Raw genomic sequence first — 17,743 nt, 5'->3', positions numbered from 1 at the left:
ACCGCCAATCTACTATCACAGAACCATCTCCTGAATCTAACAGAATTAGACACATGAACTAGGAGCAGGATCAGGCTACACGGCCCCTGGGCCCGCTCCGCTACCCACAGGGCCATGACCGATCCGAACCTAGACTCCTGTCCAAATTCCTGCCCGCTCCCCGTAACCCTTAATTCCCTTTACTTCTAGGAAACTGTCTATTTCTGTTTTAAATTTATGTAATGATGTAGCTTCTACAGCTTTTTGGGGCAGCATATTCCATGGACCTACCACCCTCTGAGTGAAGTAGTTCCTCCTCATCTCACTTTTGAAAGAGCAGCCCCTTATTCTAAGACTATGCCCCCTAGTTCTAGTTTCACCCACCGTCGGGAACATCCTCCCCGCATCCACCCGATCCAACCCCTTCACAATCTTCTATGTTTCAATAAGATCGCCTCTCATTCTTCTGAACTCCAACGAGTAGAGTCCCAATCTACTCAACCTCTCCTCATATGTCCATCCCCTCATCCCTGGGATTAACCGAGTGAACCTTCTTTGTACTGACTCGAGAGCAAGTATGTCTTTTCTTAAGTATGGACACCAAAACTATGCAGTATTCCAGGTGCGGTCTCACCAATACCTTGTACAACTGAAGCAATACCTCCCTATTTTTATATTCTATCCCCCTAGCAATGAAGGCCAACATTCCATTGGCCTTCTTAATCACTTGCTGCACCTGCATACTAACCTTTTGAGTTTTGTGCACCAGGACCCCCAGATCCCTTTGTACTTCAGTACTTTCCAGTTTCTTGCCATTAAGATAATAACTTGCTCTACGATTTTTCCTGCCAAAGTGCATAACCTCACACTTTCCAGTATTGTATTCCATCTGCCAAATCTCTGCCCACTTACTTAGCCTGTCTATGTCCCCTTGCAGGTTTTTTATGTCCTCCTCACTCACTACTTTCCCTCCCATCTTAGTATCATCTGCAAACTTTGATATGTTACACTCGGTCCCCTCCTCCAAATTGTTAATATAGATTGTAAAGAGTTGGGGACCCAGCACTGCGGAACACCACTAGTTACTGATTGCCAGCCTGAGAATGAACCATTTATCCCAACTCTCTGCCTTCTGTTAGATAGCCAATCCTCTATCCATGCCAGAATATTACCCCCAATCCCGTGATTTTTTATCTTAAGCAATAATCTTTTGTGTGGCACCTTGTCAAATGCCTTTTGGAAGTCTAAATACACTACGTCCACTGGTTCCCCTTTCTCCACCCTATGTTACTTCCTCAAAGAACTCCAGCAAATTTGTCAAACATGACTTCCCCTTCATAAAACCATGCTGACTTTGTCCTATTAAATTATGATTATCCAAATGTCCTGTTACTGTCTCCTTAATAATGGACTCCAAAGTTTTACCTACCACAGATGTTAGGCTAACCGGTCTATAGTTTCCAGCCTTCTGTCTACTGCCCTTTTTAAATAAGGGCATTACATTAGCAGTTTTCCAGTCTGCCGGGACCTTTGCTGAGTCCAGGGAGTTTTGGAAAATTATTACCAATGCATCCACAATCCCTACCGCCACTTCCCTCAAGACCCTAGGATGTAAGCCATCAGGTCCAGGTGATTTATCCGCCTTGAGTCCCATTATTTTACCGAGTACCACTTCCTTAGTGATTTTGATCGTGTTTAGCTCCTCCCCCCCCCCCCCCCAGCCCCCTGTTTGTCCAGTGTTGGGATATTCTTAGTGTCTTCTACTGTAAAGACTGATATAAAATATTCATTCAGTGTTTTTGCCATCTCCATATTTCCCACCATTAATTTCCCGGTCTCATCCCCTAAGGGACCAACATTTACTTTAGCCACCCTTTTTCTTTTTATATAACTATATAAAAACTCTTACTATCTGTTTTTATATTTTTTGCTAATTTACTTTCATAATCTATCTTCCCTTTCTTAATCAATCTTTTTGTTATTTTTTGCTGTCTTTTAAAGTTTTCCCAATCCTCTATCCTCCCACTAGATTTGGCTACCTTATATGCCCTTGGTTTTTAGTTGAATACTATCCTTAATTTCTTTACTTAGCCACGGATGGCTGTCTTTTCTTTTACACCCTTTTCTTCTCAGTGGAATATATATTTTTTGGAAGTTGTAAAATAACTCCTTAAATGTACACCACTGATCATGTATCGTCTTACCCTTTAATCTATTTTCCCAATCCACTCTACTCAATTCCGCTCTCATACCTTCATAGTCTCCTTTATTCAAGCTTAGCACACTTGTTTGAGCTCCAACCTTCTCACCCTCTAATTGAATATGGAATTCAACCATGTTATGGTCACTCATTCCAAGGGGATCCTTTACTAGGACATTTTTAATTAATCCTGTCTCGTTACACAGGACCAGATCTAAGGTTGCTTGCCCCCTGGTCGGTTCAGTTACATACTGCTCAAGAAACCCATCCCTCATACACTCAATGAACTCATCCTCAAGGCAGCCCTGCCCAATTTGATTTGTCCAATTAATATGATAGTTAAAATCCCCCATAATTATAGATGTTCCCTTATTACAAGCCTCAACTATTTCCTGATTGATACTCCGTCCAATAGAGTTGCAACTGTTTGGAGGCCTATAGACTACGCCCACTAGTGTTTTTTTCCCCTTATTATTCCTTACCTCCATCCAAACTGTTTCATTATCCTGACCTTTTGACCCAATATAATTTCTCTGTATTACAGTGATTCCTTCCTTTATTAACATAGCCACCCCACCTCCCCTTCCTTCCTTCCTGCCTGTCCTTCCTGATCATTAAATAACCTGGTATGTTTAATTCCCAGGCATTGTCACCCTGCAGCCATGTTTCTGTAATGGCCACAAGATCATACCCATATGTAGTTATTTGTGACATTAACTCGTCTATTTTGTTACAAATGCTACGTGCATTCAGATAGAGAACTTTCAAATATGTTTTGTGACACTTAGTTCCTGCTTTTGCCCTTTTTATTACTTTACCTTTTACTCCATACCTTCTGCCCCTTCCTGACACGCTCTGGTTTTAATTTCCCCACTGCTACCTAAGTCTATGACCTTCTCTGTTGTCATTTTTATTATTTGCTCTCTAGGAACCTCACCCCCCCCACTAGTTAGTTTAAAGCCCTCTCTACAGCCCTAGTTATATGATCCGCCAGGACTCTAGTCCCAGCACTGGCCAAGTGAAGCCCGTCCCAACGGAACAGCTCCCTCCTGCCCCAGTACTGGTGCCAGTGTCCCAGGAAGCAAAACCCACTTCTCCCACACCAGTCTTTGAGCCACGCATTTAACTCTCTAATTTTATTTGTCCTAGCCAAATTTGCTCGTGGCTCAGGTAATAATCCAGAGATTATTACCCTTGAGGTTCTGTTTTTTAATTTGACCCCTAGCTGCTCATACTCCTTTAACAGAACCGTCTTCCTTGTCCTATCTACGTCGTTTGTACCAACATGGACCACGACAACTGGATCCACCCCCTCCCACTGCAAGTTTCTTTCCAGCCCAGAGGAGATGTCCTTAACCCTGGCACCGGGTTAAATAAGGTCACCTCTCATTCTTCTAAGCTCCAATGGGTATAGGCCCAACCTGCTCAACCTTTCCTCATCAGACAACCCCTCAACTACAGGATCAACCTCGTGAACCCCCTTATGTGATGTTGCTGACTTGTAAAGAATGTTATGGGTATGCAGGTTTGATCCTGAACTAACCATATTGGTAGTTTTCATCCTTATTAAGACCTATGTAATGCCCCAATTGCTGAGAATTTTTTTCACTTCCTCCTTTTTATTAATCACAATGCAAATAAAACTTGATAACCATAGCTCTCCTATTAACACCTAGTTAAACACCTACTGCACTGGACAAGATTAGGTGCTACAGGTACTGTTGGTTTGTTATTGTTTGCTTGCTTCTACCTTTTTTATGTCCCCATGCTACAGCCTCTTTGAAACTTTGAGCCACTTCTCCCAAGTCTTCTTCTGTGACTTGGTGTCCATTCCTTTATCTATCTATTTTTCTCCTCCCTCCCCCCCCCCCCCCCCCCCCCCGTGAAGCGACGTTGAATGTTTTTCTACATGAGATGCTATATAAAAACACTAGAAACCAACTACAAGAATTAAAGCCCCAGGCAACAGAATAGATGGTGTAAAGCTCCACATGGAAAATATTGATTGTCCTGAAATATGGAATTCGGGTAAAAAAAAAAAAGGCTTGCTGACTTGAGTGGGGGGAAAACTTTACAGTTTTATCAAATGAGCCCTCTTGGGAAGTTTTTGCAAAAGCTTACCTTTGTATATCTCTGCATAGTGCATTTACAGTCCATACGGTGGATGTGATATTTAATTTATAAAGAAAGATTGAGTCTTAAATCGGATGCTGGGAGCCACAATTTGTTGATGACCATTAGCTGTGAAATGGTGAGTGTAAAAATAGATTAAGCTGTCAACAGCAATAATTCCATCTCTAGTTTAGGAGAAGCACTTTATTTCCCTCAAAGTGTAGGGATGCTGATGCGGAGGAATGGAACATTTTCCATTCCAGGCACCTGGTGTCGGCATCGCGCACGCTCCCAGGTCAGGCACAGCATAGCAAGTTGCAGAGCAAAGCTCTTGCTAATCAGCCCCAACGTGGCTCAGCCTGACCGCCGAAGACTACATCTACTGTGCATCCGTGTAGCACATTTTCCATTTCCCGCACCAGCTAGCCTAGGCCTGTATGACAATGCCAATTAGTGCCGAATTAGGGATGGTTTTATGCAGTTGGCACATCCCCACTCGGAACTGGTTTGAGACTGCCCAATAACATTTCCCATAGGGTCTTTACAGCCAGCAGGCCTTTCATCCCATCAGTCCCAGAGCTGGAGGGTGAGTCTGACCCACTGTACCATCCAGTTCCCCAATAAATGGAACCAAACTGTTTGCTCATGCCAAGATTCTATGTTGAATCAATTCTGAGAAGAGAGACTCCCATTCTGGGAAGAAAATGCCTCCAATTACATAGCAAAATCTAGAGATTAAAAGTAAACTGAAAATGCTGGCAATGTATTGCAGACCCATTGACTTCCAAACGAGGGAAGACTTGTTCATGTTTTTGATGGAGACCGTTCATCGTATACACCTCCCATCCCAGTATTTGCCATACAGAATCACTATCTGGTACAGTCTTTTTAAAAAAAAACTGACCCGCTCTTTTCATATAGATGAAAGGCAGCTTTAGTCCTGCAGATTTACACATACTATATCCTGTTGGTTCTGTTAAAACACTAATCCTTCGGTCTGTAAAATCACAGACGACGACGGCAGTTTCTCCAGGTTTATCGATTCAGCGGCTCAGTTTTTCCCTACAAAAACCAACTGCTGCTTGCTGTGGTTTTTTTTTTCACGCTGCATTTTGTAGTAACAAATGGTGCTTGGCAGAGTGTTTAAATCCTTGTTAATCTCCCCCCTCCCCCATGCCACCCAGTATCCCTAGGTAGCTGCGAGGGCTGCTTTATTTCCACACTGTGATTGCAGACTGGGTGATTCACCTTTTTCCTGCCTGTGGGGGGAGCACCTGGTATCCCTTCTGACTTGCCACAAATGTAATAGTGGACAGCAACAGTTTCTGTGTGCGCGGGAGGGGATTAATAATCTCTGGCGTAAACCTGCATCTAACCTTTGGTTCCGCTGTTCGTGGAAAGCACCACCTGACCCCTTTTTGTTCTTAATTTTAAAACAATATGATAAAATGCTGAACCTCTCTTTCCTGTTGAAAAGGTTTCGCTTTTAAGAACAAAAAATTCTGATAAACATTGGATGCTCTGTTTTGACCTTGTGCCCCAGTGGAGCAGCAGCAGTGCCAGACTGGGTAGAGGTTTCTCGTGTTTTTTTTTATTGAAGCAAGCCTTTGAGTGTGCACACTGACTCCCATTGTGTCACACCCGCACAATAACACAGTATCCTGTGGCAACTTTACTCAAACCAGGCAGCTAGAAAGAAATAACTTGGATTGAAATGACTGTTTACCTCTTTTTCCACAGAGCAGTGCAGCATTCAGATCCTATAAAAGTCATAATTCCTCTGAAAATAATTTTAGCAAAGTTCAGTTCTTTGTATTTGTCAATATTGCCCAGACGTGTGTGCAGAATCTGTCTGAAATGGCAAGTACTTCCAGCAGTGATCACAGCATATAGTTGCTACTTGGTGGTGATCTTTTAGATTAGGAGGGAGAAGGATGAGAAACATAGAAGATAGGAGCAGGAGTAGGCCATTCGGCCCCTCGAGCCTGTTCCGCCATTCAATGCGATCATGGCTGATCATCCAAACTCAGTACCCGGTCCCTGCCCTCTCCCCATATCCCTTCATCACTTTAGCCTTAAGAAATATATCCAACTCCTTCTTGAATATATTTAATGAATTGGCCTCTACTGCCTTGTGTGGTAGAGAATTCCACAGGTTCACCACTCTGGGTGAAGAAATTCCTCCACAGTGGCATAGTGGTTAGCACTGTTGCCTCACAGCGCCAGGGACCCGGGTTCGAATCCGGCCTCGGGTGACTGTCTGTGTGGAGTTTGCACATTCTCCCCGTGTTTGCGTGGGTTTCCTCCGGGTGCTCCGGTTTCCTCCCACAGTCCAAAGATGTGCGGGTTAGGTTGATTGGCTATGATAAATTAACCCTTAGTGTTAGGGGGATTAAATACGTGGGGTTACAGGGATAGGGTGGGATATGTGTTGGTGTAGGGGTTACGGGGATCGGGTGGGATATGTGTCGGTGCAGGCTCGATGGGCCGAAATGGCCTCTATCTGCACTGTGGGGTTTCTGTGATTCTGTGATCTCAGTCCTAAATGGCTTACCCCTTATCCTTAGACTGTGACCCCTGGTTCTGGACTCCCCGACCATCGGGAACATCCTTCCTGCATCTAGTCTGTCTAGTCCTGTTAGAATTTTATAAGTTTCAGTGAGATCCCCTCTCCTCTATACTCCAGCGAATACAAGCCCAATTGACCCAATCTTTCCTCATACGTCACTCCTGCCATCCCAGGTATGAGAGAGGATTACCAGTGTACAAACTGCACTAGACCTATAATTAAAAGTGACAGCGAGCTTGTACACTAGCGAGTGTCCACTGCCTTGGAAACCCCTCTGTTCCATTCTTTTTCTTCCCTCCATTTGCTTCAAAACAATGGGTTAGAACATAGAAATAGTAGGCTATTCGGCTTGGTGCTGTTTTTATTTCTGGTCTCCTGTGGACTTTGGTTTCACTGCAGGTATCTTGGGTTGGTGAGGAAGCCAAGAGTTGAAATAACTTCCATGGGTGTTTCCAAAAAGGGTTTTGCTGTGGCTCAGTGGGTGGCACTCTCGCCTCTGAGTCAGAAGATTGTGGGTTCAAGTCCCACTCCAGAGACTTCAGCACATAAAGCTAGGCTGACACTCCCAGTGCAGTACTGAGGGAGTGCTGCACTGTCGGAGGTGCCGTCTTTCAGATGAGACGTTAAACCGAGGCCCCATCTGCTCTTTCAGATGGATGTAAAAGATCCCATGGCACTATTTCGAAGAAGAGCAGGGGAGTTCTCCCCGGTGTCCTGGGCCAATATTTATCCCTCAATCAACATCACTTTCATAAAAAAAATTAAAAAAAACATGATCTGGTCATTATCACATTGCTGTTTGTGGGAGCTTGCTGTACACAAATTGGTTGCCATGTTTCCTACATTACAACAGCAGCTACACTTCAAAAAGTACTTAATTGGCTGTAAAGCGCTTTGGGACGTCCAGTGGTCAAGAAAGGCGCTGTAGAAATGCAAGTCTGTCTTTTTTTCTTAAATGCTTTTTGACTTGCAACATTTATGGAAAACTGAGCTAGGCCACTTGTTGGCTTGAATTGAAATTGAATCCTGTTCAAAGAGCAGCCTCTGCATCGCTTGAACCGCTCCGTAGGTACGTTAGGCTCCACTTTTAATAGAGTTCCTGCATTCACATAACTGAAACTGGCTCCCTTGCCCTGCAGACTGCATTATAAACCCACCTTTGGCAAGGTTGTGCCAAGTCATCAGTTCCTGAAACCTCTGCCTCATCGCACTATATGCCACGTCTGCCTACAAAATAAGTGACCACACTTCTGAAATAATGAATTGGTTCTCCCGACCGCCCTCCTATCTCCTACCCTTCATAAACATGCGCTCATCCAAAACTCTGCTGCCCGTATCCTAACTCGCACCAAGTCCCATTCACCCATCACCCCTCTGCTCGCTGACCTACACTGGCTCCCAGTCTGGCAATGCTTCAATTATAGAATTCTCATCTTTGTGTTCAAATCCCTCCATGGCTTCACCCCCCTCCCTATCTCTGTAAACTCCTCCAGCCCGCCACCTCCCCCCCCCCCCCCCCCCCCAAGATATCGGCACACTACAATTCTGGCCTCTTGCACATCCCCAATTTTAATCGTTCCACCATTGGTGGCTGTGCCTTCAATTGCCTAGGCCCTAAGCTCTGGAATTCCCTCCCTAAACCCCTCTCTCTCCCTTCCTTTGCTCCTTAAAACCTACCCCTTTGACCAAGCTTTTTGTCATCTGTCCTAATATCTCCTTATGTGGCTCGGAGTCAAATTTTGTTAACGCTCCTGTAAGCACCTTGGGATGTTCTATGTTAAAGGCGCTGTATAAATAAATGCATGTTTGTCGTGAAGAGCTTTGGGACATCCTGAGGACGTGAAAGGCAATATGTAAGTTATTTTTTGTATGGCGTGCACCCTACTGCAGCGTGATGTGATGTAAAGCCGCTGTTGTATGGCGCTGTTTTAATTCAGATTCTCAAACTCCAGCGTCCATGAGCTGACTTCTAGTGTTTACACTACATCAGCTCCCTTATCCTAAATGCAGCAAGATGATTCACAAATACTACTGTACTATCCTGAAATCCAACCTAAAACCTTACTGGCTTAAAAGTGCTTACTGAAGAGGTTGTAGTCTTCTCCACTTAATATCTCCTTTTTTGCTTTCTCCTGGAGCTGCATAGATTGACCGCAACTTATTTTGGAAGTTTTCGCGAAATTACAGAACTTTTTTTTGAGGTGTTACTGGGTCAACTTCAAAGGACTGTCGCAGTAAACTTGTCAAGTTTCCATTGGGCTTCAAAGGCTGGGATCTCTTGTTCCAGTGACTGCTTTGCTGATAGGCAGCTGGCCTGCAGTAGTTTTTGCTTTGGAATTTGATTCAGGGTGTGGGAAAGGTTGTAACTAGAAGGCATAAAGGGTATCCCTTTACCCATTGTAATCTACTCCACATTGTCTACCAATTTGATTTGTGTTGTGGGACTAACCATAGGGGCTAGTGAATAACTCCACATGTAACAATTGGGCATTCTCTCGGGTGGCTTTGTAGCTTTTCACTGCCCCCTCCTGCCAATCTCCAAACTTAACTTTCTTTTTCTTTCTCTCTCTCTGTGGCTTCACTTGTAGATTTATCCAATATTTAAGGAAAAAAACTGCATTTAATAGTACCTTATGTCCTCCGGGCATCTTAATGCACTTTAGATTACTTTGTGAATTGCAGGCACTTATTATGTTGTCAGTTTGCATATAGCAAGATCCTGGAAACAATGATTGAATGACTAGATAATCTCTTTTCTGGTCATGGCTGAGGCAGGAATGTTGACCAGGACCCTCTGAGTGCTGAATAGGGCCATAGGACCGGGAATAGGCAGTTTGGTCTCCTCCAAAAAGGCACTTTTATTTATATGCCCACTAGTTGCTCATGTAATGTCTAGTTTTGTGTACGTTGATCGCCAAGTTTTGTTTTTCTGTTGGAGCACTGGGAGAGTCCCACTCCAAATGAAGACCGAGACCCATGATCACTGCACTCCGTGTTGTTTATTGCAGTATACTGTTGATCCTGACTTGCACGCTTTGGTGGCCCAATAGCGCATGTAGTGTGCTGCCTTCAGGGCACTGTTGGGATTGTGGATTTTGATGTCTTTTTTTTTATATGTAGAGTGGTAGCGAGAGTACCAAATATAACAGTTTTATGAAATGTTGGTCAGTTTACATCAAGGATCTCTCCAGTTCTCAATTCTGGCCCAACTTCATGATTTATGTAATATAAAAACGGAAAATGCTGGAAATACTCAGCAGGTCAGGCAGCATCCGTGGAGAGAGAAACAGAGTTAACGTTTCAGGTCGATGACCCTTCGTCGGAACTGGAAAAAGTTGGAGATGGAACAGGTTTTTAAGCAAGTGTAGGGGCTGGGAGAGGGGAGGAATGAATCAAAGGGAAGGTCTGTGATGGGGTGGAAGGCAGGAGAGATTAAGAGCCAAAAAAGGGATGATGGTGCGAGGCAAAAGGACCTGCAACGTTAACTCTGTTTCTCTCTCTACAGATGCTGCCTGACCTGCTGAGTGTTTCCAGCATTTTCTGTTTTTATATCTGATTTCCAGCATCCGCAATATTTTGCTTTTGTATCAATGATTTATGTGTTGTGCTCTCCTGTCCTGGTCAGGTACAAAAGGAATTGTGGTGCAATATGAAATTTATGAATATACAGGAAACTTTCGTTTAACCGGAGGTTAAAAGTCCGGAAAGCTCTATCTACCAGCAAAATTCAGCAGCCATTTCCTATAAGTTTTTTTTTTACTTCTCGTTGCTTTTTTTTTTTCCCCAGTCAGGCTCTGCAAGGTCAAGCTGAAGCTGTTGCTTAGCTACAGAGACGCTTTTAAGCTGCGGCCGACTGTTTTGAAGCTAACAGGGTTTGTTGATTCACACGGAGCTGAAAAGCTCCGTATGTTTTAACATTCGCGCTGGTTTATACGGCAGTTTTGATGGGACGGCACCAACTCGGTCCAGTCCGTGCCGGATACCAGAAAGTTTCCTGTATATCTAGTTGCTCTAGGTAACACTGCAGTCAGTTACAGGCCCAATCCATTATGGTTGTAACCGTGAGTTGAAATACTTGTGGAATGTTTGCAGTTAATGTTGGTCTGCATTGTGCTGGGCCTATTGAAAAACGCTGTCTACAAAAGTACAGTAGATTGAATTGAGGGGCCATTTGTGTGATGCAATGTGCAGGCAAATAAATAATGATTTTTTTATTTTAACTGTCCAAATGTAGGAAGAGTTTTGTTCAGGTGATCTGCATGAGTGGCGATCAATTTTGAGAACTGGAAACATTTTCAATGGCTATGCTCCTTTTAATGTGGAAATGGGGGAAAAGACTTTACTATAAATCCTCAAATGCTTGTATTGCAAATACTCAGGGATTTTAACATTGTCTCTTGCTGGCCTTGATAAAATTTCAATAGGAAGTGATGTACGAAAGCCTTGGGGTTTTAAGTTTCGTCTCATCCAGCACTAAGTAGTATGGTTTCTAAATGGAACACGAGTTTGTTAAGCCTGCTCTGCTATTTTGTGAGCTGTGCCCCTCTTCATCTCTCTGCCCTTTCTCCAAATATTTTCATGTTTCTGCTTCCCAAATAAACACCCCAACTGACTCTCTCTAACTTTCTCAGAATTTTCTTTCTGAATTTACTTTTAACTGGCTTAATTTGAATTCTAATATCCTCTCCTCCTCCTCCTCCTTGGTTCCTATCTACACATCAGTTCGTCATTATTTTAAGCACTTCAATCAGGTCACTCGTTTAAACTCATAGAATATAATGCAGATTTACTCAGTCCCTTTTATGTCAGCTGTCATCCAGATGACTTGTTGCTGGACTTTCTCCATGGCTAGTGTATCCTTCCCTTGATGAGGTCCTAGCCCTTTATATATAACTGGAGTAGCACTTCCTTGCTTTTACATTCAGTGTCCTTTGGGCTTCCCACTGGAGCCTACAAAAATGTACTTGCACACACTCGTTGCTATACCCAGCATTGCCATTGGTAGGGTAGACAGTGTCTACAAATTGTCTTTACGAGTTTTGCCTGTTTGGAAGCCAAGTTGATTTCCCCTCCAATTTCCTGGCAATACCTTCTCCTCCTGCTAAAGGTGGTGTTTGAGGTTACAGTTTTGTGGAAGCCAGTGGGACCTTCAAGTGGCCAAGTAGAATCTAGGGTTACCCATAATTTTTAACTGAGTCTTGGAATTCAACAGTTTTTCACTCCATGTCGGAGATCAAGTTCAGGAATTCAGCATTTGGCACTCGCACGGTTGGTCTTTGCCTTCACCCCCTACGTTCAGCTTCTTCCACCCCAAGAAATCCAGGGCAGGGGTGCGTAGCAGAAGCCAATGGTGGTTTTTGTGTGCAGAAGCTATATGCAGAAGGAGGGTTTCTCCTCCCCAAGAGAGTGGGGATGCTGGCGAGAAGCTAGCTGTGAATAACTAGAAGGACATTGTGTTTTTGATGCATTTGAACAAAAATAGAACTTTGGATATGGTGCTGGATGCATACCGTGCACGCACTGCATTTTACTTGATTTTAAAGTTGGGCTTGTGACTTCAAAGTTGCAGTTCTCTCTTTAAAACTTGTTTGTGAAAAGTAGTGGTAAATGCATGCTCAGCATGAGTGGCTAAACCAGCGCAAGGACAAGATGTTGTGCGAATGCTAATATTACAAAGTGGAGCAAAGGTTACTTTTATATATGTTACTCTGCATGTTTGTCAAACTCTCCTTAGCTTGCAGTTTCATGTTGCGGTCTGGTTTTTTTTTGGTCTTGACTCCCTGTAGCAGAATGTTTTTTTTTATTTGTTTATGGGATGTGGGCGTTGCTGGCAAGGGCCAGCATTTATTGTCCATCCCTAATTGCCCTTGAGAAGGTGGGTAGCTCTCCCCAGACTAGGGTTTCACTCATTGTGAACTTGATCTCCTTCCCCACCCGTTCAAAAGTTGACATTTCAATCATTTATTGACGAGCCAAGAATTGATTCTTAATCATTTTTTAAAAACAAAATGGTCGGCTCTGCCTGGTGTGGAGACCTATTGGTACACTGACATTCATTTTACCATATCTTTGTTATGGATGCTAAAGCTGTAAAAAAAAAATTTTTTTTTAAATGTAATTTTTAAAATTAAAAACCCTTGATATGAGTGCATAATTTCCTGTCGTTCTTGCGTTACTGAAGAGATGAGCCATGACTGCCATATCCAATCTGCTTAGACGTTACTGAAATATCGAATCCTGGGTGGCTAGAGATGATTACAAGGCAGTAATCTAAGGGTTTTGTGTTACTTTGCTAGCCGCCAGCGTGAAGCTGAATCAGGTTGACTGCTATCTGAACCCATCTATTCGATTACAGCCTTCATCCACTTCCAGTAGTTAATACATTTTCAATTTTGTCCAGGCTTTGTCTTCTCTCTCTCTGTGCCAGCAGCTGCTGCCAGTCAGGATGCTAGCTGTCAACGTGGCGATGTGCTTGATGCATGATCCTGTAACGAAGTTAACTGGGCATTGCCAGCAAATCCAGATTTCTCCCTGCATCTCAAGTTTTCATTTGGCTAACCCTCGGTTTTGCTTATAGAATTAAGACACAAAAGAACAAATTCTTTAAACTCCGTAATAACTGTAGTGGTGTCAAATCCTGGAATGTTGGTGTGAAGCTCAGTGAATCCTGTAATTGAGTGCGGAGGTTGTATGTTTCTAGTCTTCACACTTCATTTAGAAGATTTCAGGCAATTCAGAATCCCGAGTTCCCAATAATGTGGAAATATCAGGAGCTCGGTTTTCCAAGCTGGATTGTTGTGTATCTGTAGGGGTGATGCTGTTTTGAACTGGTACAGACTGGGTACAAGCAGCTGTATGGTAGCATCCCCTCGAATCTCAATTGAAACATCCCTCCTTGGGAATGTACCCAACCTTAAAAAGTGCGTTGATGAATTGGAGTCATATTTGAGACTTTGCTTTGGAGGCTGAAGAAAATCTGGTGGGGTTTCTGTTTTGAAATACTGAAAGCAATGCATACTGTAGACAGAAGCGAACCAGGCAGAAGTTATTTAACTCCAAACTGCCCTTGCAAAACTAGATGACAGAAGTACATATTAGCTTCATACGACGGAGATCAGGCGCCTGTCAAATGCGCTTAATGTGTTGGATGTCTTTTTTTTAATTAAAAGAAATGTCCTTGTATGATTTTTCTCTAATATTCAGAAGTTGCTGACTTATCTGGGTGCAGATTCATGGATACCAGGTACCCATCTCCTGACTGACTCCTTATGCAATCCTAGACCATGACTGTAGGCAGACTTGATCATAGAGGGCATCACAGCCTTGGGACGTTTTACTACGTTAAAGGCGCTATATAAATGGAAGTTGTTGCTGTGCCTCATTTTTTTGAAGTGAAATTTTTAAAGCCAAACTTTGGGGCTGCATTATATTCTGGAGCTACTGGTACTCTGAGGATTGCGTAGTTGAGAGAGTTTGGGGCAAATTCCAAGCGATCATTTCAAAGCCAGAGGTTGATGGGTTGAACAGCTTTTCCTCCATTACATAATTTACCTTTCTATTCCAACCTGGAGAAGGGGGCAAGGAACATACAAGTGCCTCCTTTTATCACCCAGCCTCCAGTTCAGTACATAATGGACCTGGTTGTATATTATTGCTGCTTAGTGAGTAGCCAACACACTTTTACATTCTGGTGGTGAACACTCCCATCTGTACTGTTTTATAATTGATTTAACAATTGGAAACCCTGCCCTATTGCATTAAGCCATTTGATAGTGGGCTCTCCAGGCTGTGCGCAGAAGTATTGTACAAAGAGTTGCAAAACTTAAAGGAAAACTCCAAGAATGCAAATAATGCACGTTATCTGCAATACTCCATTCCCCTAAGTGCTTTTGCTTTTGTTAAAAGCCCTTGTGTTTGAAACGTAAAATTGATCATTTCCATTCTCTGCGAGCAATCTCCTGCTGGATTGGATAGAGTGCCTGTTGTGTGCTTAATTGACAGATGATTGCATTACCAGGTAACGTCAACCCAGCCCCTCGCACAGTGCTGTTTGGGGGCGAGAACCATTCTGGCCCCCACACACACGCTCGCGGGCATTTTCATCGGGAAAACTAAATTGCTGCAATGTTTGTGTCCGGTAAAAGGCAGATTTAAGACCGATTTCTATTGGGTGGCTCTTCACACGAGGCGATCATGATCAGCACATGTAATGGACATAATAGTCGAGGTGAAAATGCTGCGCTCATTCGAGAACTAATTCTATGCTGCAATGGAAGGACTTTAGGTTGGTTGAACTAAGATGGGCTGAATGGCCTTCGTCATCTGTAGTTATTTGTGATCGTGTTTGGCCAGATGCGAAATTAATTTGTTTTTGCTCGCCTAGCTCTTGCAAATTTAAACCTTATGGAAGGGACCTGTTGGTTCTTTGTTTTGTTTTTTGTATGTACATTTAAGCAGCAGACCTCTATAATGGAAAGCTCGGTGTAATGGTTACTGAGCTTGATGAATTTGAGTGTCCCTTAAGTGCACAGTGCCTTTTAAATTTGGTTCACCCCAGTAATGTTTACTGTTTTCTTCCTAGTTGCTGGGCATGCTGTGTGCCTTCGTCGTGCTGTGCAGGAGGAGTGGGGACCCTGCCTACGAGCCCCTCCTCACCGGAGGAACCTACGCATAATCTGTTTCCTGGGTGATCTGTTTCTTCTCCCCCCACCCCCACCAACATCCTCAAAATCGATCTGCCATTTTCATGACTGGAAAGCTCCGAGACCACTGAAGTGGTTCTCCTTTTTTTTTGTGTATATATAAAGTAAATCTAAAGCACATCTTGCACAGTCTGACCGGCTGGGGATAGTCGCACGCGAGTACACACTTGATGGGTGTACCCGAGGCCCTGTATAACTAGTAGAGATTAAACTGTACAAAAATGACTACTAATACTGTAGCAATCAAGGACACTGTAATCACTAGTAACTGACAAGCATTTAGAGACCCTGATCTTCCCAAGATTTAAGCATTAACTCTATTGTTCTTAACCTATGATCTGAATTTTGTTTTAGTTTTATTCTGTGTCTACTATCAAGATATTTTACATTGTATAGTTTCTCCCCCCCCCCCCCCCCCCCCCCCAGTTTGCTGTCTGTGTGTAGAGTGAGAGTTCTGATGAGTTTTAAATTGTCTCTTGAAATAATGTGCTCTGTAGCAAGGATAGGTTATGTGAAGCTGAATTGAATTAATGAAAATAAAGATTGTTGAAACCGATATTGTGCTTTTTTTTTGTTTTGTTTTTGAATGTGATTTCGGTGAACACAAGAGTCACCTTTCCAAATAAAAATGCATTACACAAAGCCGGACAGATCAGATGGACCCAGGTTTGATTCCTGGGCTCTTGGCCGATCTTGCCCAGGGTATATGTTTGAAATACAATTGGCTGCAGCATCCATGGGCTAAGAAGGAGGGAAATGAAATCATTCCTGCTCCAAAGCGGGTGGACCTAAAATATCCCACGGCACTTTTTCAAAGAGGGGATGGATGGAGTGTTCTCCCAGTGTCCTGGCCAATATTTATCCTTCAGCCAACCTCACTAAAACATCTCGACGCTGTTTGTGGGCCCTGCTGGAGAAGAGGGAGGGAAAAAAAAGAACTGGATGTGGGGAAGGAGGGAGAAGAGCGAAGCAGATTCACAAGGTGATTTGACTCCAAGGAGTTATGTACACTAGGAATGGTGTTTTTAATAAGTAATGTATTGCGACTTTGATGTTCACTGGGGAGAGAAGAGGGCACTTGGCCAAAGCTACTTATTGCTATAATGTGATGGGTGCATCTCTTTAGGTTCTATAGGGTCAGAGTTAGTCTGTGGAGGATGGACTTAAAATTTTCCTTCCCTTTTTATGAGCGCTTTCCAAACAAATCTAAACGTTATCCTGTCTCCTATTGCAGGAAACTTTCTGGTATCCGGCACTGACGGGACCGAGCTGGTGCCGTTAGAGCAAAACTGCCGTATAAACCAGCGGCAATGTTAAAACATAGAGCTTTACAGCTCCGTGTGAATCAACAAACCCTGTTGCTTAGCAACAGCTTCAAAACAGTCAGCTGCAGCTGCAAGCGTCTCTAGTTGAAGCTGTTGCTTAGCTACAGACCTTGCAGAGCCTGACTGGGGGTAAAAAAGCAACGAGAAGTAAAAAAAACTTATAGAAAACGGCTCCTGAATTTTGCCGGTACATAGAGCTTTCCGGACTTTTAACCTCCAGTTAAACGAAAGTTTCCTGTACCAGATTGGTTAAATGAAAATCAGTGACTTAACTCTCTATTGGTGGAAAGAACACAGAACAACCCAACAATGAGGTGCATTAATGTGTCTTGTATAATTTACTACAGCCCAGGGAGAAGATGGTTAACTAGGGACCTTGCTGAAGTATCTAAAATATTAAATATATAGGTGTCAGCCTTGGCTCCATGGGTAGCGCTCTTGCCCCGGAGTCAAAGTCGTGGGTTCAAGTCCCACTCCAGAGACTTGAGCACAAGATCTAGGCTGTTGCTCCCTTTTGGATGAGATGTTAAACCAAGACCCTGTCTGCCTTCTCAGGTGGACATAAAAAGCCACATGACACTATTTGAAGAGCGGGGGTGTTATCTCAGTCTCTTGGCCAACAACTAACACCACCACAATAGATTATCTGGTCATTTCTCTCTGCTTTTTGCCAGATCGGGTTGGCACAAACTGGCTGCTACGTTTCCCTACATTTACAACAGTGATTATACATCAAAAGTACTTCATTGGTTTGGGGTGTCCCCAGCTCGTGGAAGGCGCTATATAAATGCAAGTTTGCTAAATAGGGAAAAACTAAAATATTACTTTAAAAATAAGACAAGATAGTCAAACCAAA

The 17,743-nt window shown here is 43.3% G+C and overlaps 1 protein-coding gene across 1 annotated transcript in view; it reads left to right on the top strand.

Annotated features, from left to right (window-relative positions):
- Positions 1–16,118, top strand: part of LOC147097392 (tetraspanin-3) — a 53,141-nt gene extending 37,023 nt beyond the window's left edge. Inside the window, exon 7 of the mRNA XM_085972337.1 lies at positions 15,442–16,118. Coding sequence (XP_085828463.1) covers positions 15,442–15,534 — 93 coding nt within the window. The 3' untranslated portion in view covers positions 15,535–16,118. The remainder of the gene's footprint in view (positions 1–15,441) is intronic.
- The last annotated feature ends 1,625 nt before the right edge of the window (positions 16,119–17,743 follow it).

The sequence above is a fragment of the Somniosus microcephalus genome, chromosome 32 (genome assembly GCF_052327205.1).
Source record: "Somniosus microcephalus isolate GS21.2 chromosome 32, FLI_Smic_1.0, whole genome shotgun sequence".
Classification (NCBI taxonomy): domain Eukaryota; kingdom Metazoa; phylum Chordata; class Chondrichthyes; order Squaliformes; family Somniosidae; genus Somniosus; species Somniosus microcephalus.
The sequence above is the reverse complement of the archived record's forward strand: the minus strand, read 5'-3'. Positions and strand labels throughout refer to the sequence as shown.